Source organism: Salvelinus fontinalis, chromosome 31 (genome assembly GCF_029448725.1).
Source record: "Salvelinus fontinalis isolate EN_2023a chromosome 31, ASM2944872v1, whole genome shotgun sequence".
NCBI lineage: Eukaryota > Metazoa > Chordata > Actinopteri > Salmoniformes > Salmonidae > Salvelinus > Salvelinus fontinalis.
The window spans coordinates 28,308,268-28,331,353 of record NC_074695.1 but is presented as its reverse complement, the minus strand read 5'-3'; the positions used below and the strand labels follow the sequence as shown (position 1 = coordinate 28,331,353).

The following is a 23,086-nucleotide window of genomic DNA, read 5'->3' as shown; positions in this document are numbered from 1 at the left end:
TAGTTTAAAGACCCAGTGCAGTCAAAAACGTGATTTTTCTGTGTTTTATATATATTTATACACTATGAGGTTGGAATAATACTGTGAAATTCTGAAAATTCTGATAATGCCCTTTTAGTGAAATTTCAGCCTGTTTTGGTGGGATGGAGTTTTGGCCAGTAAGGCACTTAATTGTTACCCAGAAATAGTTTGATATTAAGATAAAAATGGCTGCATTGGACCTTTAATGCGACAGACCTTGAATGTGTCATTTCATTTCATTTGAATGTATTGTGTGTGTATTTGTAATGAATTTGAATAATGCGATTATAGACCGTAAATGTCACGAGGCTGCTGAAGTAGTTAAAAGGGATTCAAATGAATGAGGTTTTAAAACAAATCTCCTAATTTCTGAGATTTTGTGGCTGTGGCTGCTGGTGCCTAATGTGAATAATACTCACTGGGCCTCCTACCTGGAGGTACTGACAGGTCAGGTCCTGGTGACATGACTTGGATTTGAGCAGCGTCCTGTTGACAGTGGCTGAACCCTTCTGGAGCACCTGCCTGGCCTGGCTGAGGGTCAGTGTGGACCAGGAGCCTCGCTTCACCAGGGTGCTCTCTCTGCCTCCTCCTCCCACCAGCTCCCCACCCCTGGTCCCTGTCATTGCTTGCGGGCAGGCCAGGTACTTGAGGTCGCTGCTGCTCTTGGAGGCCTTGAGTGTGTGAGCAGAGATGGTGTTGTAGCCCTGTGGGAGGTGCCTGGGAGGAGCCTGGCTGTCAGACACTGCCCTGCCTAACGTCATCATGCTAAGTGGGTTACGGTAGCCCACGGCGATAGTGCCAACTTTGGTGGTTGTGTCACTATCCAGGGCATCGTCTGAGCTCCAAAGCCCCAGTGCATTTTGCCTGCTAGGTCGCTGCTTCAGCGTCTCAGTCTTAGCCCTGTCTTTACTCTTACTCCTGCAGGTCTGCCTGGTCCCCTCCTCACCTCCCCCTGTAGTGCTGTTCATGTTGCCCTTGACCACCGAGCCCTCCAGCGACTGGGACTTGTTGAATAGCTTCTGGACAGAGTGCATGATGTGGCGGATCCGTCCGGGACTCTCGCTGCGCTGCTTGGCCACCCTGCCCCGGTGGAACTGTAGGGTACTGAAGCCATCCCTCTGCAGGGGCAGGTGCTTCTCCAGCTGGTCTAGCAGGTTAGATGGCAGCCGGTTCATCTTGGCCGATGCCGCAGAAGAGATGGTAGCTGATCCACTTGTGATCATGGGAGCCCCGCTGAGACCCATGCCCATGCCCATTGACATGGAGGTGGACAGGGTGCCCACCCGGCTGCCACCAGGCCTACCTCCGCCCCCGGCAGGGACCATGCAGCCCTGGGAGTAGTCAGACTGTTCCGGTTGGGAGGTGATGTGGAGGCGGGGGAAGGTGCTGCTGTTGGACATCTGGTTCAGGGGCAGTAGGCACTCCGGATGCAGGGGTTGGGGGTTGGAGGCCTGGTAGTGGTGGAGTTGGTGGGGGTCCAAGGTGCCGTAGTGGTTCATGGTGGGGCTCAGGAGGAAGGGACCATGGGGGTCAGAGGTCAAGGGGTACAGGGGCTTCTGGGGGCCCCCCGATGGCTCACAGGAGTCCGACAGGTGACGGCTGCGATTGGCACCTAACCCTTTCATGGTGGCCACAGTGCAGGTCTGCTGCTGCTCTTAGAACATGTCTCCAGCTGGGGCGCGTCTACAGCCCTGGAGGGCTCATCCTGGAACAGAGGAGAATAGGATATCTATTAGAATATATAGTGTAAGAAAGAGGAAGCGATGGTTACAGTATGAATACGACTCCTAGTACGACTCAGTATGAGTGCGACTCATACATTACACTTTTCCCTCTGCTGTGATGATGCTGGAGTCAAGCAGTAAAGAACAACCTTAAGTGTTTATAGTACGAGGCTCTACAAATCCACTTAAGCTCATAAACACATTAGAGTTGGAGCTCATTAAGCTCTTTTAAGTACTGTAGTGGAGCACTAACTTAAGAGACATATTGAGAGCTTGGAACTATACGGTTCTGTCTGCAAAAAGATGATTCTGAGATAATTGGCTTTAAAGTTCAGTAACATTTCAACTAACTATCTACTAACCCTAACCCTCAACTTAACCCTTACTCTAACGTTAACCTTTACACTAACCCTTATTCTAAACCTTACCCTAACCTTAACCGTAACCTTAGCAAGCAGTTGCTTATCAACAGTTAGTCAGTTGCTTATCAGCGGATACTTTGTTGATAGTATGACCATCTGTACACAATCTGGACTATCCAAATATAGCGGGACCTAAAGTTCCGAACCCTCATTGGTTTGAATTGTGTCAGCAATTTTTTTTATCTTGTATTCTTTTAAACTTAACAACTTGAATTGGGGTATTTAGAGAACTATATAGGTAGAGAACATTGAACAGAACAAGACTATGTCAATAATTACATTTGGACAAAAATGCAGATAGAACCTTATAGTCCCAAGCTCTTGCTATGTGTCACACAGCACTTCTTCAGCCATGTTCTTGATAAAGCTAGACCAAAATGCGCTGTAAAACACAGAGGAGTTGCCCTCTGCCAGCAGATTTACTGATCTTCTCCTAAACACTAGCCCACACACATCACCATGTCCGCATGGTTCTCCAACTAACCAGCAGGTGGAGCTACAGAACAAACCAACAGCATGCAGGAGTAAAGGGTAGGCCAGGGATTAGAAAACATCAGTGCGTCCCAACTGAGCTCAGGACAGAGAATTTCTAAGTACATACCGGTCGGTATATGCTCTGCTCATAAAAATTACATGACTATCTTTATATGCAGACTACATCAAGAGGGAAATTCAAATTTACCATCTGTGCTTGTAAGTCTTTTAACGGTCACTGCCTATTAAAGAAATGTCTGACTGAACTTCAAAGGCGATTAACTTATTTGTATGATTTTCTTAAGCTTATTTAGCAATACAAATATAAACTGTGTGTGCATGTCACTGCTGAGAGTGTACCCCTGTCTTCCACTCTGTCTGCCCATATGTTCTGGGTTTGGTGCGTAGGAATGCTGACGCAACCACCCTGTACAAATAGACGGTGAACTGCAGGTAGAAACAGATTCAGGTTCACAGAGGTTAACATGGGGAATAAAGGAAACATCTACAGAAGTCCGACATGGGTTGTCTCCCCCCATTTAAATATTTTCATGGGAAGGACTGGAGAGGATCCAATATGAGAGGAATCTCAGATGTGATATTCTGTATTCTTGAACACTCCTGGCTGTCATAACCTGACCATAGACAGAGGTGATAGTAGAGTGCTCAGGGAATCAGGAATTATTGTGACGCAGAGATGATGGCTCAGCCTGGTTTCAGAGACTAAACGTAACATAGTACATTTAAATCCAGGACACTGAAATTAGTATGACATGTTACGTTTGGTATGGTTACATAGGACAGATTGTTACTTAAGGCAAAAATGAAAGTAGGGTGGTTGGTCGAGGTGGATGAATAGGTGTCTAACTAGAATGTCTAGCAATCCAAAGGTAGCGAGTTTCAATCTCATCACAGACAATTTTAGCTAATTAGCAACTTTTCAACTACTTACTACTTTTTAGCTACTTTGCAACTACTTAGCATGTTAGCTAACCCTTCCCCTAACCCTAACCTTAACATTTTTTGCTAACCCTAACCCTTTTAGCAAACCTTTCCCTTAACCATAAACCTTACTTTACCCTAATTTTAACGATAACCCCTAGCCTAGCTAACATTAGCCAACTAGCTAGAATTTGAAACATATCATATGTTGGGCAAATTGGTAACATATTGTACGTTCTGCAAATTCGTAACATATCATACAAATTGTAATTTGTAACATATCATACGAAATGGGTGATGGACATCCACAAATTAATACATACCATATGAAACTTAACATATCATACTAAATGGTGTGTCGGATTTACGTACAGAATAATACGAAATGCTCTGAGACCAGGTTGGATGCCTCCTCTCTCTCTCTCTGCTGAATGGCTGTTGTGACATCACCTCTCTGAGACAGGAGACAGGGGGTCCTAAAGCTCTGATGAATGTGGGCCGTATTGTCCTGCCATGGAATTAAAGTCCCATGTGGCCTGTCTGTCAACACGGATAGTGGTTTCCACAGCAACAGGCAGTGCTGGCAAGGTTAGTCAGTCTAGACACGTCTCTCAGTGTGTTCGTTGGTTCTCTCTTCCTGATGCTTCTGACATCACAGCGCTGCCTGGCAAAAAAATTATCTCTGGTACAATGACTCAGGTTACATGCAGCTGGAAGCCTAAAGCATGCTGAGGAAATTGATGATGGAACTGTATGTGGTCACAAGAAAACTAGTGGTAGCCTAGGAATGATTTTTGGAATCAGGAGGGTGCCATGTTTTCCTAGTAGATCAGAGTAATCTGTTCTTCCTTCAAGCTCTGTAAACATTACATTAAAAAGTATTTTTATAAAGCCCATATTTATTTGAGACTACTGCTTACCATGCAAGTTGCTTCCTAGAGGAGTAATAACTGTATCGTTGAACACACTGCATGGTCATTCAGCATCTCCCTCTACAGCATAGTTGGAAATAAATCCTGCCTCGGAGTTGAGCATGTAGCGCTCACATTTCATTACCACAACATTAGTTTGGGGTTTGTTTCCTTTATCTAACCTTGTGCACCCCATCTGCTGTATGAGAGCTCCAACTTATCTCAGTCTGTCTCAGCTGAAGCAGAGCAGCGCTGTGACAAATACAGCAAGCTTTACAGCAATATAGGCTTTTGTAATTTATCTGCGTAAGCCAAAACACACACACACACACACGGACGCACAGGAGCCCACACGCACACTAACACATACACGTACACACATGCACACACGTACTCAAATACACACAAACATAGACACCCGTACCCACACACACAGCACTCTATAGAGAGATGGTGAGAAGTGCTGCAGCTTAAAGGAATCCATGCATTCCTTGTTCCCAGGGTCAGCCTGACTTGTCTATGGAACCTGGACCACAGGCTCAGAGTTATTATCAAGTAGAGGGAGGATCCCCTGGGCTCAGGCTGTTGTAAATGCCTGTCACCAGTTCACACACACAATGGGGAAGCACAGGTTCAGCGTTAGTGTCATGGGAGCTGTGGCCTGCCTGCCATGGTAAAAGAGATGTACACTGAGTCAAGGGCAAAATGTTGGTGTAGATATTGATGGGGGGGGGGGTTCCGTGGGTCCTCCTTCATTTATTTTTTTACATTTTAAAAACATTTCCTGCAATTATACACATTTTGACCTATTATGCCTCTCTTGAAGGGTATTTTGAGGGTTATATGGAGGGGTATTTTGAGGGGTATTTTGAGGGGTATTTTGAGAGATATTTTGAGAGATATTTTGAGGGTTTTATGGAGGGGTATTTTGAGGGGTATATGGAGGGATATTTTGAGGGGTATTTTGAGTGGTATGTGGTGTATTTTGAGGGGTATATGGAGGGATATTTTGAAGGGTATTTTGAGGGCTATTTTGAGGGGTATATGGAGGGGTATTTTGAGGGGTATACAGTATTGAGAGATATTTTGAGTGGTATTTTGAAGGACTTTTTCAGGGGAATTTTGAGGGGTATATTGAGGGATATTTTGAAGGACATCTGTGGTATTGTGCTGTGTGACAAAACTGCACATTTTAGAGTGGTCTTTTATTGTCCCCAGCACAAGCTGGACCTGTGTAATGATCATGCTGTTTAATCAGCTTCTTAATATGCCATACCTGTCAGGTGGATGGATTAGCTTGGCAAAGGAGAAATGCTCACTAACAGGGATGTAAACAAATTTGTGCACATAATTTGAGAGAAATAAGCTTTTTTTGTGCATATGGAACATTTCTAGCCTCTTTTATTTCAGCTCATGAAACATGGGACCAACACTTTACATGTTGCGTTTATATTTTTGTTCAGTATATAATGCTATTCTACACATTTTGTCATGAGGCTGAGAGAAACGTTATACGTTTTAAAGCTAATTTCCTGCAATTCTACACATACTTATGACGTGTTCATATGCTATCTGGGGGGCCACTGACCTCCAGGGTAATCCCAACCCCCCAAAATATTTATATATAAAAAATAAACTTTTAAAGAAATTATTGTGGGGGACGAATAGACCTGTTCTGAATATTGGGGGGGACATGTCCCCCCATCCCATGTGACAATTTCGCCCATGGCCTGAGTGACAAGACTGCTGGGTCTGTTTCAGCAGCAAGCTGTTTGCCTGTGTGTGTGTGTGTGTGTGTGTGCGCGTGCGTGCGTGCGTGTGTGTGTAAACATGTAGATGACAATCATTTGTTAGTGTACTTTATGTGATATGCATATTTGTGAGGAGGAAAAGGAGGGGTATGGGGGAGTATCACTATTGAATGTGTATAGCCCTATTCAGTGGTGGGGTTTTCAACAATGAGCAGAGCACAGAGACAGTTCCAAGCCTAATCAGCAGCCTTCAACCCACAGCTGGCTGACATTAACCTGTGTTAGTGAACCCCCCAGTGCCAGACACTGTTTACCATATTCCACACTGGGAGCAGAGCATACTTCTGCTCTCATGTCTCCCTCCTATGGAGCTTTGATACTGTAGGAATCCCCATTGATAGAAATTATGCTACTATTTTAAAGCTGTTCCGGACGTTCCTACATACCGTGCAGCGTCAGTGAATTTCAGAATGACATATTTTCTTGGTTTAGGTAAATAGCATGGTGTTTGATGCATTGTGTAAGGGTTGATTTATGGTTGTTTGGAGACTGAAATCCAGCAGGTCTGTGAACTACTAGTGTGTGAAGTGTTTGGTATAAGCCAAGGGCACAACAATCAATATAAATACTATAGAAATTAGATTGGGCATGTATGATGCAGTGTGCACCCACACAGAGGATGCCAGTGATCAAGGTGCCTTGGTGCCATTCAAGTAAATGGAAATTCTTCAGGCTGTGCAGGGCTTGCTGGATGTAGATGAAAAGGTAAAACAGCAAACCTGCATAACCTAGAAAGTACAAACACCCTTTACTAACACCTACCAGGTAGAGGAGTATGTGTCATTTGGTGTTGCTGATTTAGTACAGAACAATTCTAAGAAGTAACATGTGACAGCAAAAAAGTAGGGGACGTTTGTGTTGTTTTGGCACACATATCTACAGAGGCATATGAAATCAAAGAGACAGAGATCTCTTTTAATTATCATTCCTGCATATAGTACTGTTTGATGTTTGATATTGACTCATATCTCTGTCATCAATAATTATTTAACAGACAAAAAATTGAAACGATCCTTTAATAGTCTTCCCCCCCATCATATCTAACAGAATCACATTGCAGAGATGAGATGGTAGGAAACCTATCACCTGTCACTGATGAGCATATTTATTAGTATTATTTACTATTTGATGAAAAAAGATGACCAAATAATCCAGGTCCGTAAGAAATTAATAATTCCAAAACTGCAATTTTAGTGGTCTAATGATTATGAGGCAAAGGTACACAAGATTTCAATTGATTTCCATTGTTCAAAATGTTCTAACTCTGACCACTGCACTTCAAGTGACTTTGTCCTACAGTAGGCTGAAAACACTGTCACTGTTTCTAATCATAGATAGACAGCACATGAAGGAGACTATAAATTCTCTACAGGATCGTTTTCCCCCCCACGGGACGGTTAAGCTAATGTAGGCTAATGTGATTAGCATGAGGTTGTAAGTAACATGAACATTTCCCAGGACATAGACATATCTGATATGGGCAGAAAGCTTAAATTCTTGTTAACGTAACTGCACTGTCCAATTTACAGTAGCTATTACAGTGAAAGAATTCCATGCTATAGCTTGAGGAGAGTTTACAATTATGAACTTGAAAATGTATCAATAAATCAATTAGGCACATGTGGGCAGTCCTGATACAATATTTTGAACAGATATGCAATTGTTCATTGGATCAGTCTAAAACTTTGCACATACACTGCTGCCACCTAGTGGACAAAATCTAAATTGCGCCTGGGCTGGAATAATACATTATGGCCTTTCTCTTGCATTTCAAAGATGATGTTTTTTTTTCTTTGTATTATCTTTTACCAGATCTAATGTGTTATATTATCCTACATTAATTTCACATTCCACAAACTTCAAAGTGTTTCCTTTCAAATGGTATCAAGAACATACATAACATTGCTTCAGGTCCTGAGCAACAGGCAGTTAGATTTGGGTACGTCATTTTAGGCAAAAAAATAAAAAAGGGGGCGGACCCTAAAGAGGTTTTAAGATACAAGCTCTCACAGTCTCAAGTCAGAACTAGACGTTCATTCATGTTTCTCAAACGTCAAATTTCACGTCAAAGTGTTTAAGATTAAGTTTAGACATTAACTGCTAATGGTTAAGGTAAGGGTTAAGGTTTGAGATAGTCTTAAAACCAAAATATTAAAAACAACTTTTATTGTTGGATTCAACCATGCAACCTTTGAAATCAGAGGCAGATGCTTACACCCATTCACCATCCACGTCCACAACGCACTAGCCAAACTGAAACCTATGTGAAGGTAACAGTGCTCAATGTTGCACCTAGTGGCCGGTTTCCACATCACCTCCCGATGCCCTCAGACATGGTGAATACTGACTTGTATCACAGGTGACCTCCCTGATTTTAAGAGAAGGTCCACGAACACACACACACACACACACACACACACTGTCTTTTTAAACCCAGTCTGAGCCTGATCGTGACACAAATCCAGCTTTGCAGCACACAAAATATATTCTGTAAAGGCTTAGTTTGGAAGCACATTTTTTGGTGACTGCCTCTCTGCTTGTCCTTAAAGAGCTTTAATTTGCGTAAAACTGAGTTTATTAGGTGCAAATAAGATACAAGAGAGCGGGGGACAGACTGTCAAAAATGAGCAATTTGCCTTCTTTGATGAAGCTTCTAATCTGAAGAGTACAAAAGAGAGTCAGAGAGGGTTTCTTCTTCCAGCATCAGATCAGTCTATTTAGTTTAGCGCTGTAAGATTTGCACACTAGGCCCAGTGCAATCAAAATGTTCCTGTGTTTTGTATCATATTGTACAACAGCTGATGAAACTAACACTGTAAAAGTGTGTAGAAATTGGATCACTGTTATTTCCTGATAGTTGATGTTTGAAAATACAATCTACACAGGACCTTCTAATCAGCAGGTTTGCATGGGCGGGAGTTTTGGCTTTCCATGGTGACATCACCATGCGGTAAACTGGTTAATAGACCAATAACAAAGAGATTTCCATACCTCTCTGCCAATTTCAGCTTGTTTTCAGTTAACCCTCACGACTCAGATCACTCCCAGACAGTCCCAGCAAAATCCTTGCTTGAGAAATGTTTGCCCATTTTAATGGAAATCTATTACAGTAAGGTACTTTGTTACCCAGAAATGATTTGATATTGATATAAAATGAGAATTCTGAAGATTTGATCTGACTCTGGTTAATGCAGCAAGCAGCTTAATCTACACAAATCATTTTAAAGCAATGTATTTGCCTAGTGACGACAAGCCAGTATTGAACTTTATTTTCCAGACCTGAACCCGGTTAGGCAGTGGAGCCAGGATTTATTACCAAGCCAAACCCCACAGTGTCCTGCCACTAACCAGGCCTGTAATGAATGTGCTAAGTAGCAGTGCACTTCCCCTTCAGTCTGTGGTGAAGAGGAGGACAGAGGTATTGATCCAGGCCAGGGACAGCTCCTTGTTCAGGGGTGAATATATAGCTGCCTGCTGGGCATTGGCTTTAGAAAACACTCCCTAAATAATCACCTCCCTTTCTCTTTCCTTCACTCGCTCTTTCTCATCCGTTCTCTCTCTCTCTCTCTCACTCTCAGACCTTGGCACCTTGTGTATATCACCCAAATGCTTTGTGATTTTGTTATGTGTGGTCTAACTGATTGTGATTGTGTGGTCTAATAGTTTTTTATGAACATATGGACTGAATCACTAATACATTTAAAGGGCATTCATGGCCAATGCTTGGATCTCAAAGATAGCAAACTGACACTAACATATTCACATTTCACTTAAAAATTCATAATCCTTCCAAAATTCATGAAGCCCCTGTTCACCCAGGATTGACACTTTACATAAGAGTACACATGTCATTAGTCCCATTGTCTGCCAAGTAGCTCCCAGTCACCTGTTTCTGTCACAACTGCCTCCTTTTGTTAGAGCTGTATTCCCTTGGGGGAGGGGGGGGGGGGGGGTCTGAGCAGCAGAGACCCAGATACGGCTGAGGATGACAAGGCTAATCAGAGGACAACCATTAGCATTGTGTTGTTTATTCAAGAGCCTCACTTCCAGCTCAGATATGATTATGATTAGAGAAGGACACATCTCAGACTGGAGCTGTAAACAAGCAAGACTTTACCATTTATCCTCCACAGAGTCTGCATTATTAGATACAAGAAGTAATGTAGGCTAGCCTTGGATTTTAAACAGTGTTATTTCTCCTCTTTTGTTCATGTTTCCCAGGATGGGCAATTACAGTAGGTTGTGAAAGTATTCACTCCCCTTGGCATTTTTCCTATTTTGTTACATTACAACCTGTAATTTAAATTGATTTTTATTTGGATTTCATGTAATGGACATACACAAAATAGTCAAAATCGATGAAGTGAAATGAAAAATAACTTGTTTCAAAAAATGTAATTAAAAAACCCTGGAAAAGTGGTGCGTGCATATGTATTCACCCCCTTTGCTATGAAGCCCCTAAATAAGATCTGGTGCAACCAATTACCTTCAGAAGTCACATAATTAGTTAAATAAAGTCCACCTGTGTGCAATCTGTCACATGATCTCAGTATATATACATCTGTTCTAAAAGGCCCCAGAGTCTGCAACACCACTAAGCAAGGGGCACCACCAAGCAAGAAGCACCATGAAGACAAAGGACCTCGCCAAACAGGGACAAAGTTGTGGAGAAGTACAGATCAGGGTTGGGTTATAAAAAATATCAGGAACTTTGAACATCCCACGGAGCACCATTAAATCCATTATTAAAAAATGGAAAGAATATGGCACCACAACAAACCTGCCAAGAGAGGGCCGCCCACCAAAACTCACAGACCAGGCAAGGATGGCATTAATCAGAGAGGCAACAAAGAGACCAAAGATAACCCTGAAGGAGCTGCAAAGCTCCACAGCGGAGATTGGATTATCTGTCCATAGGACCACTTTAAGCCGTACACTCCACAGAACTGGGCTTTACAGAAGAATGCCCAGAAAAAAGCCATTACGTAAAGAAAGAAATAAGCAAACACGTTTGTTGTTCGCCAAAAGGCATGTGGGAGACTCCCCAAACATATGAAGAAGGTACTTTGGTCAGATGAGACTAAAATTGAGCTTTTTGACCATCAAGGAAAACCATGTCTGGCGCAAACCCAACACCTCTCATCACCCCGAGAACACCATCTCCACAATGAAGCATGGTGGTGGCGGCAGCATCATGCTGTGGGGATGTTTTTCATCGGCAGGGACTGGGAAACTGGTCAGAATTGAAGGAATGATGGATGGTGCTAAATACAGGGAAATTCTTGAGGCAAAGTTTCAGTCTTCCAGAGATTTGAGACTGGGAAAGAGGTTCACCTTGGGAAAGAGGTTCACCTTCCAGCAGGACAGTGACCCTAAGCATACTGCTAAAGCAACACTTGAGTGGTTTAAGGGGAAACATTTAAATGTTGGAATGGCCTCGTCAAAGCCCTGACCTCAATCCAATTGAGAATCTGTTGACTTAAAGATTGCTGTACACCAGCGGAACCCATCCAACTTGAAGGAGCTGGAGCAGTTTTGCCTTGAAGAATGGGCAAAAATCCCAGAGGCTAGATGTGCCAAGCTTATGCAGACATACCCCGAGAGACTTGCAGCTGTAATTGCTTCAAAAGGTGGCTCTACAAAGTATTGACTTTGGGGGGTGAATAGTCATGCACGCTCCAGTTTTCAGTTTTTTTGTGATATTTCTTGTTTTTTTCACAATAAAAAATATTTAGCATCTTCAAAGTGGTAGGCATGTTGTGTAAATCAAATGATACAAATCCCCCCAAAATATAATTTAATTCCAGGTTGTAAGGCAGCAAAATAGGAAAAATGTCAAGAGGGGGTGAATATTTTCGCAAGCCACTGTATTCAACAACATTCCCGTTTCCACCCTCAGGAAGCACTGTGTCCTAAACAGGCATTGTGTTGTGTTTCACCGACATCACAAGCCCCACTGAGAGAGAGCTATGTATTGATTGAGGTGGACATAGTTACAAAGTTCATGCAGTCTGGCTCTGATAAGGTGACTGTAGTGAGAGCATAATTGTATGACAGCCTGCTGGTGCATGCCTGCCTTAAGGGTCTATCACATTCCTAAATGTGTGCGCATACGCACAGCAGTGTTCTAGAACATTGGACCGTTGGCTTTCATACTTTTTAAATTCTCTGTGCAGCTCAAGCAATTTCTCCAACTGTCAACACATTCAAATTAATAGAGGACGTGTACCAGAGTTGGTTGGTAATTGGTGCGGGTTTGGGCTGTGCGTCTTCAGTGGATGGTGGTCTCAGAGCCACATAGCTATGTCACAATACCTCGCCGGACTATTGCGTCTCAGCATCTGTGGACTATGATTTACGCTTTACACAGCAGAACACTCCATTGCCCATGCATACAACATAGCCCAAGTTCAACTTCTATCAATAGAATGATTTCCCTAGTAAGGCTGGTACATCGGAACTTGAAACATATGGTACAGATGTTCCATGAAGACAATGGTGGCTGATGTTTTGTATAGAGTGAGTGTTAAAAGGCTTCAAGGCACATTTTGATTGGGCATCATGGATAGCTAGAGAGTTTCTAGAGAGAGTCAGTTAGAGAATGACAGAAGGCCTGATTAACAGTGCAGAAGGATATCCAGCCAGGGGAACCTACTCACCTGCATGGGTTATAGCAAGCACTACAGTCATACAACCCTGGCTTTGAGTTACCAGGCAGAAGCCTTTGAAACAGTTGCCTTCAGGTTTAAAGACACTTGCCTGCATAGGAACTGTGGGGACTATGTGGTGGCATGCAGGTCTCTATCCAAAGCCAACAACTCTCATTGTTACGGCATGGGAGACGTTTTAAAATGCTAAGTCATGTTGAAACATTCAGAGCGAGTAGCATTTGGCATTTATAGGACGCTCATCAACGCTTTGCCCATTAAGGCAATCCCCACGCACATGCAGCTCTCCCCTCTCCTTCGTTTAGTACTGCATGTACTTTAGTGGAATTAGGGGAAAGGCTGTGTGTTTCCTCACAGCAATTAACTTACCATCCTCACTGTACTGCTGCTGGCTTCTTTTTCCTTCTCCTGCTTGCTTTAATTATAGTAACATCTCATGCCAGCTACTAAACATTGTCTGACTACAAAAATCCATACTATACTACTGTATGCATGGGTTAACATCTGTGGGACTCAGTTGAAGAAGAAAATGTGAAATGGGATCAGAATCAGATGGGAATCTTTGAGGGTTGAGGCCAGGCCGAGTACAGCGGCTTCACATTGCAACTATATGAACACCATGTAAAGTCACAATCAATCTCCAGAGATCTAAGCTTACAGTACTGTAGCCAAGCATGCGAGTTGCTGTTAGCTAGTTGACATGCTGATCCCACCATCACCAATTTGTAACGAACCTGTAAGGCCACCGAAACTCGCACGTTGTTTGTTGACTAGCATAAACAGTCTAGGACACTAATTTTCCATGAAATAATCAAGTTGTATTTTATTTGGATGAACAGACAGAGCACCCCAGCACTGACCCGCCGCACAAAAAGCCTTCTGAAAAACTCTCCCTCAACAGACAAGGTAACAGTGACTAAGAGTGTTGAAACACCACTTTCTGACTCAATGACTTTGACAGTGTAATGGTCTCAAGGCGAAATGAGATTCACATCATTCAATAAAGAAGGCACATGCATTAACTTATGGAGTCATGTGCTGCTGTGCTGTGAGAGGCATGCTAAGCAACACTGCTAAGGGTCTACAGATCTGAAACATGCTAGCCTTACAGTGTACCCGCTTGGCCTACGGGATCTATTGCATGATACTGGGTAGTAGCTGGCAGAGCATTCATTTACAATGCCGGCAGTGCTTTAGAGTTGAAAAGTTCCTGGGGCTGGAGCTTAGTGGGAAGAAACGCTTCATTCTCCTCTGGAAGCAAAATGTGGGAGAGAAATTAGGAAGGAGGACATAGAACAGGACACATAGGCAGCAAAGGGCAAAGCAAAACTGTTTCCACTGTAACAATGGGTTCAGTTTGAGAGTTAATCAGAGTTAAACTTAATCTGCTGCTGTCTGGCACCATGCCCTGCCACAACAACATCTTAATGGAGTCCCTATGCATCCCTAACCCATTTTACCAAACAATTTAGGTTAATTCTTCGCTGGCATGATTAGATTTGTCCATTTGATTGTCATGCCATACCGTCTTATCTTGACCAATTCTGACTGACCCGTCCCTCTGAATTGGACTTCCTCCAAGATGGAGAAAAGCAATGACCTTCAGTTATGTAATCAGAATAATGTATTACGAATCCGGTTACAGGAGTTAGCAAGCTAACTTTGGTCAACTCTGAGTTAAACTCGGGATAGCCGGTGACATGAAAGTGGCTCACCTTTTAGCCAAATACATTTCTATGGCAACAAATCCTTCAGAACTAACCTGAGGGGTATACTACAAAGCCAGCTAACTTTGATAAACAACCCAAAATAACTATTGATTTTCTGGTTTATTAAGAAATCTAAACTTAGATATATGTTTTTAGTTGTTGAGTCAATTTTTATATTTGACCTTTATTTAACAAGGCAAGTCAGTTAAGAACAAATTCTTATTTACAATGACAGCCTACCCCAGCCAAATCCGGGCGACGCTGGGCCAATTGTGCACCGCCCTATGGGACTCCCAATCACGGCCGGATGTGATGCAGCCTGGATTTGAAGCAAGTACTGCAGTGACACCTCTTGCAATTAGATGCAGTGTCTTAGACCACTGCACCACTTGGGAGCCAAATTAGACCATCTCCATTTCAAGCTTATCTAACTCATTGATGCTGCTTTGTAGTATACATCTCTGCTCCGGGGCAGGCTAACTCAGGGCTAACTCCATTTATCCTGAAGGAAGTGTCTGAGCCGCAAGTTGAGTACCAATAAAAATCAGATTCCTGTCACATTACACATTTAGTAATAATAGGATACATTTGCAACTTCACACACAGTAAAACTTTTGTATGACTTAATACAATTATTTTATCCATTAGAGTGGGAAAAATGGTGCTTGTGGATTGATAAAGCACACCAAAGAGAGCATTAACGATACGTAAGAAAAGAAAGATGGCACTTCCCATAGCCTGTTTCACAACATAGCCTGCTTACTTTGCTATTTGATAACTTTTCCTTCATTTTGATTTCACCAAAAATCTGACTCTGACTCGCCCATGGATTGATGTTTTAGCATTGTTTCAATGAAGAGTTTGGCGTTCAAATAGCCATGTGCAACATGAATGTGCAATTTCAAGCCCGGTTCGAGCAGGCTCGAGTAAGTGACGGGTGCACAATCAATATCCACCTTCGTAACATGGATGAAGCCTGAGCTGGAATATGAAGCTAACTGAAGCTAGCTAACTTCAGAAATGTCTGAGTACATCTAGCTAGATTCGTAGTAAACCACTCTGGTCTCATTAGCAAGGTGAATATAACCACTAGCACACCTTTTACTTAGAATACTGAAATAGGATAATTAGGCCTCAGGTCCAAGTCTAACCAATAAGCACCTATTTGCTATTGCTAACTAAAGGCATACTATCCTGAGAGAGCTCTGTACAGTAACAGTGTAATAACCTAGCTCTCTCTGTCCAGGGTCTCACATTGAGTGGATTGCCCAGCAGCAGTAGCAGCAGTAGCAGTAGCAGAAGCAGCAGCCTGACTAGACCTCTGTAAATCCCAGAGGAATACAGATCAGGGACGACCACACAGCATCTGTCCCACCACTGTCCAATTGGCCCGGGCAGATGCAATTCATATGGAGTTTTGCTTCCCCCTTGTGTAAAGGGATTAGAGTCTCATATGTGTATCCAGGCAGAGAGGGAGGGAGGGGGCAGGGACCTCTCTGACAGAACAGTCCCTCAGTAACACTGATCAGACAGAGGAGCAACATCAGAAGGGTGGTGTGGTGGCTGTCCTGCCTGTCTGTGTGTTCAGTCAAAGTCTCTTATTGCGACAGGACACTGAAGACGATTTGGGAAGATGACATCAGGGTCACACAGAAATAATACACATACATAACAAGCTGCAATCTAATCAATCTTATCATTGATATTACAGCATTTGCAACATGATATACTGTATAATACCTTGCTGCTGCTTTCTGTGGCAATCAAACAATGTTGCATGACAAGGGCAACGTGTACAGCATTGTATAAAAAATCAGGGGGATGAGAATGTTCCAACACCTGATTTTAACAGTCTGTTAGCAAAGCATACACAGTACCATTTCTCCACTCAGTGAAGTTAAACAGCAGCCTACGCTCTCTGTGAGCTCACAGCAGACCTCAGAGTAAATAAAGCTCAGAGATTTCGATCAAGGAAGGCGCTGGAGCAGGCAGGGGGGAAAGAGCAGCTAGGCTGAAAGGAGGAGAGTAGCTTTTAGAGACACAACAATTACTGGGAGTCCACCAGCAGCCTTTCTATACAGAACATGATGCAGTGAAAGGACTAGTAAGTCGTAGGAACTCGGAGCTTGGACGGATATTGATTTAACCCAGCATAGATGACAAACCATGACGAGAACTATTGGTGTCCCATGTTTGTATGGTCGTAGTACTACATGAGGTGGCTGTGTAGGCAGAGGTAAGACACACAAACCAAACAGTTGAGTATGACACATTCTTACACTCGTTAGATATAAAAAAGACACACTTGTTAAGTTTGAAGGTAGCAAGCACCAAGCATCCTCCTCTGTCATCATTTGCATTAGAATGTGTTCCATAATGAATGCCCCACTGGAGACATGTATCAGCAGCACCAGCAGGAAGGAGAACGTGCCTGCCGACATAATCCTCACCACTAGTAATTCCCATAGACACAATTACTGTGCTTAGCCCTGCTGTACCAAAGCATTCCCTAACAATATACCAGCTTGACTCCTCTTTTATCCCCATTAAAGTCACAACATGCCTGCCAACACAGCGCATGTAGGGTACAGTGGAGGACTTGCATCATTTTGCACAAGAGGAGGAACTCTCTGTAAATGAACACCAAACAACAATTCAATCTACCAATACTGTGTGATGTCTACAGTGGAATCTAGTCTTTCTTTCTCTCTCTCTCTCTCTCCCTCTCAATTCAATTCAATTCAATTCAATTGACTTTATTGACATGGTAGGTTCGTTATTACTTACATTGTCAAAGTATACATATCGAAAAATAAAAATCAAATATATATGTATATATATACAAAATATATATATATTTATATATAAATAAATGGTGGGACCAACAGCAATAATAACAGTAGTAGTGGACATGGGATTACCATTAACAACAACTACAACAACAATATTAGTCAGAACAACAATAAATTAAAGCAACAGTAGTAGACCAGTGTCAATATGACTTGAGAAGACATGACCTGGTATGAAAGACAAAACAAAACTAAGCTAAATGGGAAATATTATCAATATTACTTTGCATTTTTCACTGGCTGTCCCTCAGGTTGTGGCAGGAGGACACATATTTGGCTGCCAAAACTGCACATTTTGGCTTTTCACCCAATAAATATTTGATTTTTTCTTCATCTTTTATAGTTTCAAATTCTTTGTATTGAGTTATAATTTTGGGAAAGAAATATGCTCTTAGGTCTGAGTATTTGTCACAGTGTAGTAGGAAATGCACCTCTGTCTCTACCTCTCCTCTGGAGCAGAGTGAGCACAGCCTGTCCTCTCTGGGCAGCCAGGTTTGTCTGTGACGACCGGTCTCTATAGCCAGACGGTGCTCACTGAGTCTGTACCTAGTCAATGTTTTCCTCAGTTTTCTATCAGTCACAGTGGTCAGATAGTCTGCCACCATGTACTGTCTGTTTAGAGCCAAATAGCATTGAAGTTTACTTTGATTTTTTGTGGTGTCTTTCCAATAGGTTATATATTTTTCTTTTTGTTTTGTGATGATTTGGTTGGGCCAGATTTTCTGAGGGCTGTCCCGAGGCTCTATGGGGTTGGTTTGGGTTGGTGAACTGAGCCTCAGAACCAGCTGGCTGAGGGGACTCTTCTCTGGTTTCATCTCTTGACATTGTAGAGCTGTGTGATGGAATGTTTTAGGGTCACTTGTTTTTAGATGGTTGTAAAATTTCATGGCTCTTTTTTCTATTCGAATGAGGAGGGGGTATTGGCCCAATTCTGCCCTACATGCGTTATTTGGAGTTTTTCTTTGTACTTGCAATACAGTCTTGCAAAACTCTGCATGCAATATTTCAGTTGGATGTTTGTCCCATTTAGTGAATTCATTATTAGAGAGTGGACCCCATACTTCACTGCCATATAGAGCAATTGGTTCTATAACTGATTGAAAAATTTTGAGCCAGATTCTAATTGGAATTTCAATTTTGATGTTCCTTTTAATGGCATAGAATGCTCTTCTTGCTTTGTCTCTCCCTCTCTCTCTCTCCCTCTATCTCTCTCTCTCCCTCTTTCTCTCTCCCTCTCTTTCTCTTTCTCTCTCTCTCTCTTTCTATCTCTCTCCCCCAAAGAGCAAGCACTTTTACTCAACCATCTATTTTAGACAAAGAACACCATGTCATTGCTCAACACGACTAGTCATCACAAAATATGTCTAAGGAAAGGTCACAGAGTAAACTGTCACTTCAGCTCTTCAACATTGCAGCATTCCATCATACACACTGAACCCCAACACATTGTTATACTGCAGTCTCAATCAGTGCAAACTGCCCACACTGTAAGTAATATCTACTGTATAATGAGAAAAAACAGGTATTACATTCATTTTGAGGCGCCTGCTGAAATTCAATTCAACTCTATGGCGAACATAAACCCTTTGTCCTTGAGTGACACTAATCCAAAAATCAGTTCCAAATATCCATTCTACTGTCATTGAGTGTCTATTGCAATGTCAATTGATATATCCAATCCCAGCCACTTTATAACGATGTGATTGTGTTACAGTGTAACATAGCCGTAATACTTCATTACAACAAAGAGAACTCTTGGCTCACCACACCACACCATTATTACATTATCATACAACAATATAAACATGTTTTCACTTCAAAGATTTTCAAAATCCCAAACCAGCTCACTGTACTATTGTTTTCCTCAAAACCAAATTTGATTGGTTCCGCAAAATATATTTTTTCTCTCTCTCTCTCTCTCTCTCTCTCTCTCTCTCTCTCTCTCTCTCTCTCTCTCTCTCTCTCTCTCTCTCTCTCTCTCTCTCTCTTCCCCTTACTCTCTCTCTCTCTCTCTCTCTCACCCTCTTCCCCTTACTCTCTCTCTCTCTCTCTCTCTCTCTCTCTCTCTCTCTCTCTCTCTCTCTCTCTCTCTCTCTCTCTCTCTCTCTCTCTCTCTCTCTCTCTCTCTCTCTCTCTCTCTCTCTCTCTCTCTCTCTCTCTCTCTCTCTCTCTCTCTCTCTCTCTCTCTCTCTCTCACCCTCTTCCCCTTACTCTCTCTGTCTCTCTCTCTCTCTCTCTCTCTCAATCTTTCCCTCTCTCTCTCCTTTCACTCTCTCTCACTTCCCCTCTCTCTCTCTTTTCCCTCCCCCCCTCTCTCTCGTTCTCATTCTCATTTTCATTCTCTCTATCTCTCTATCTCGCCCTTTCTCCTGAGCTTGTGAATGCTTTCAGTAGGACTTGTAATTGGAATATGTCACTTGATTCTTGACTAATCTTTGTATTTACACTCAAAACAGTAGAAGTAGTAGTACTATAGTAGGCATTCATGGCTATGTGTTAGGAACAGACTGATACAAAGAAAGATACTAAGAGACAGATGGACAAAAATATCAAATACAGTACAAAAATTCATGCATACAATTGTTTTAATTTCAAACAGCCCTTTCATCAGGAAGTTAGCGCTCTCTGCAGCCAAAATCAAAACAGAGATCAGCTGCAACTGTGTCACTCCATGCATAATTAAAGACCACCTTGGTGTCGTCCTGTCACACCTGATCGCCCTCCTACACACGCACACACGCACTATGCAGTGTTCACACACACAAAATGACTTATTCATGTGATAACGCCACCCGGAGCTGAACATAAATTGCCAGTGACATATGCATTTAATCCCCAGGAGATGTGAGTGGTGAGGGGGGAGAAAACACATGGCTACCAATGAGATGGCAGTCAATGCCATGGAGCTCACTGCCTCCTTGACCTTTTGGGTGGTGACAGGGCTAAGGGTGAGAGGTGACAGACAAGTATAATGTTGACCTCAGGGGCTGGGTGTCATAATGTATACAGTCTAGTACAATTACATGTACTGTAATATGCAGGTCTCTCTATGGTACAATTACATGTACTGTAATATGTAGGTCTCTCTATGGTGCAATTACATGTACTGTAATATGTAGGTCTCTCTATGGTGTAATTACATGTACTGTAATATGTAGGTCTCTCTATGGTGTAATTACATGTACTGTAATATGTAGGTCTCTCTATGGTGTAATTACATGTACTGTAATATGTAGGTCTCTCTATGGTGCAATTACATGTACTGTAATATGTAGGTCTCTCTATGGTGTAATTACATGTACTGTAATATGTAGGTCTCTCTATGGTGTAATTACATGTACTGTAATATGTAGGTCTCTCTATGGTATAATTACATGTACTGTAATATGTAGGTCACTCTATGGTATAATTACATGTACTGTAATATGTAGGTCTCTCTATGGTGCAATTACATGTACTGTAATATGTAGGTCTCTCTATGGTACAATTCCATGTACTTTAATATGTAGGTCTTTTTATGGTACACTGTATGTAGGGCTGGGTGACTCATCAACCGCTCACATTAATAATAAATTAATAGTCATATTCACTGTATGATGCAATAATGTATGATTTGAATTGCTGCTTGCTAATGTCACCTAGTAGAGATAAACAGGAAGAGGCAGGACCATCATAACAAATAAACAATTAGAAAAAAGCTGCTTTAACTTCCCTTTTCCCCCTCCCTGGTGATTAAATTAATGTGAATCATCAGACACTAGGTTAGTCTTAAATTAGTCCTAGTATCCTGCCAGTGAGGCTTGTCTTGCCAGACCTCTACATCGACGGATGCTCCTTCTGCAGTGGGACCATTAATAGTGAGGAGATCATCATCGATTTCTCTTTGGTAATTATCATTTATCACGTTTTAGACATTGGAGGGTTTAATGCGGCATCACAAATGGCTTTCTGATTAATCGGAGCTGCTGGTGCTCCAAGGAGGAGATCTCAGCTCTCCTCTCCTCTCCTCTCCTCTCCTCTCCTCTCCTCTCCTCTCCTCTCCTCTCCTCTCCTCTCCTCTCCTCTCCTCTCCTCTCCTCTCCTCTCCTCTCCCATCTGTACTATAGCACTGAAGCTCCCCTCTTCCATGACTTTCTCTCTTCCTTTCCTTTACCCCCTGCCTCAAATTAATTAAACATTTCCAGAAATACTTTGAGTCGCTAGAGTGGAGCCATTGACCCAAAGCCATAGCACCAGGCTCTAAGCAGCACAAAGAGAGATCCCAGCTGTCTATTGAGCAGCACTAGAGGGCAGGACCCAGGACAGCGCTCTGAACACACTGCTGATCAATCTGTATCTGCCTTACTGACTATCAAATCCAGAAGAATCTGCAATTCAATCCAAATGGCAGCATAGCAGAAGGGCTTTTGGGGTTTAGCATTAGAGAGATCCACAAACCTCTATGGGGCCTGCCCTCATCTTATGGCCTGGAATAAATATGCCGTTCATCTTTTGCTGTTATATCTATTTAATCTGTTTCTGTGGGTCAGAGGTCATGATCTCCCCGTTAGCACTTCATCACACTAAACACAGTACCTTTTTTACTGACGGAAATAAAAGCAAATACGGTACTTAAGCTGTCTGGGCTAAAGCTCACCCAAACACCTAATCTAACATATGGTACATCATTAACTTTTATGCCCTTAGCTCTTCAGATGTGAATCTCTATGACGACATGTATTAAAAAATCAGTGCTAATAAAATCAGTATGATTCAAATCAGCAGTAACAAGGGAAGTTTGTCTGTGTAGCAATGAGGGAAGTACATTGTGTCCACTCAGAGTCCATTATCATTTAAAATAGATTCACTAACAAACAATAATGAGTATATTGATTTGGCTAATGAACTAATGGGCTCCTTACACCACACAGAAAAGTCCTTCAATAATGAGGTCTGCTCTGCTGATGATACTACACCATCTAATAAACAACAAGCTTTCCTTGTGATGAGCTTTGTGCTCTGAAATGCAATATTTGCTGTAAGAACAGTTAGGGCTCGGTGATAAATCCTCAAGCAGCTCTCGAAATGATTGTTCAACAAATAAAAGGACTGGTATTGGCACTTCTGCTGCTGTTTTTATATACAGTACCTCCATAACTGTTATTTACCTCCAATATTGTTATATACCTCCATAACTGTTATTTACCTCCATAACTGTTATTTACCTCCATAACTGTTATTTACCTCCATAACTGTTATTTACCTCCATAACTGTTATTTACCTCCATAACTGTTATTTACCTCCATAACTGTTATTTACCTCCAATATTGTTATATACCTCCATAACTGTTATATACCTCCATAACTGTTATATACCTCCATAACTGTTATATAGCTCCATAACTGTTATATACCTCCATAACTGTTATATACCTCCATAACTGTTATATACCTCCATAACTGTTATATACCTCCATAACTGTTATATACCTCCATAACTGTTATATACCTCCATAACTGTTATTTACCTCCATAACTGTTATAGACCTCCATAACTGTTATATAGCTCCATAAC

General features: G+C 42.1%; 1 protein-coding gene across 3 annotated transcripts in view; it reads right to left on the bottom strand.

The window, feature by feature from the left end:
* LOC129829979 (disks large-associated protein 4-like) overlaps window positions 1–23,086 on the bottom strand; it is a 124,931-nt gene that overhangs the window by 31,457 nt on the left and 70,388 nt on the right. For 2 of the 3 annotated variants that reach the window (XM_055892060.1, XM_055892062.1), the window contains exon 2: window positions 441–1,726. In XM_055892060.1, the coding sequence (XP_055748035.1) occupies window positions 441–1,646 (1,206 nt within the window). In that variant the 5' untranslated portion in view covers window positions 1,647–1,726. The remainder of the gene's footprint in view (window positions 1–440; window positions 1,727–23,086) is intronic. The other variant, XM_055892061.1, reaches the window with a different exon arrangement.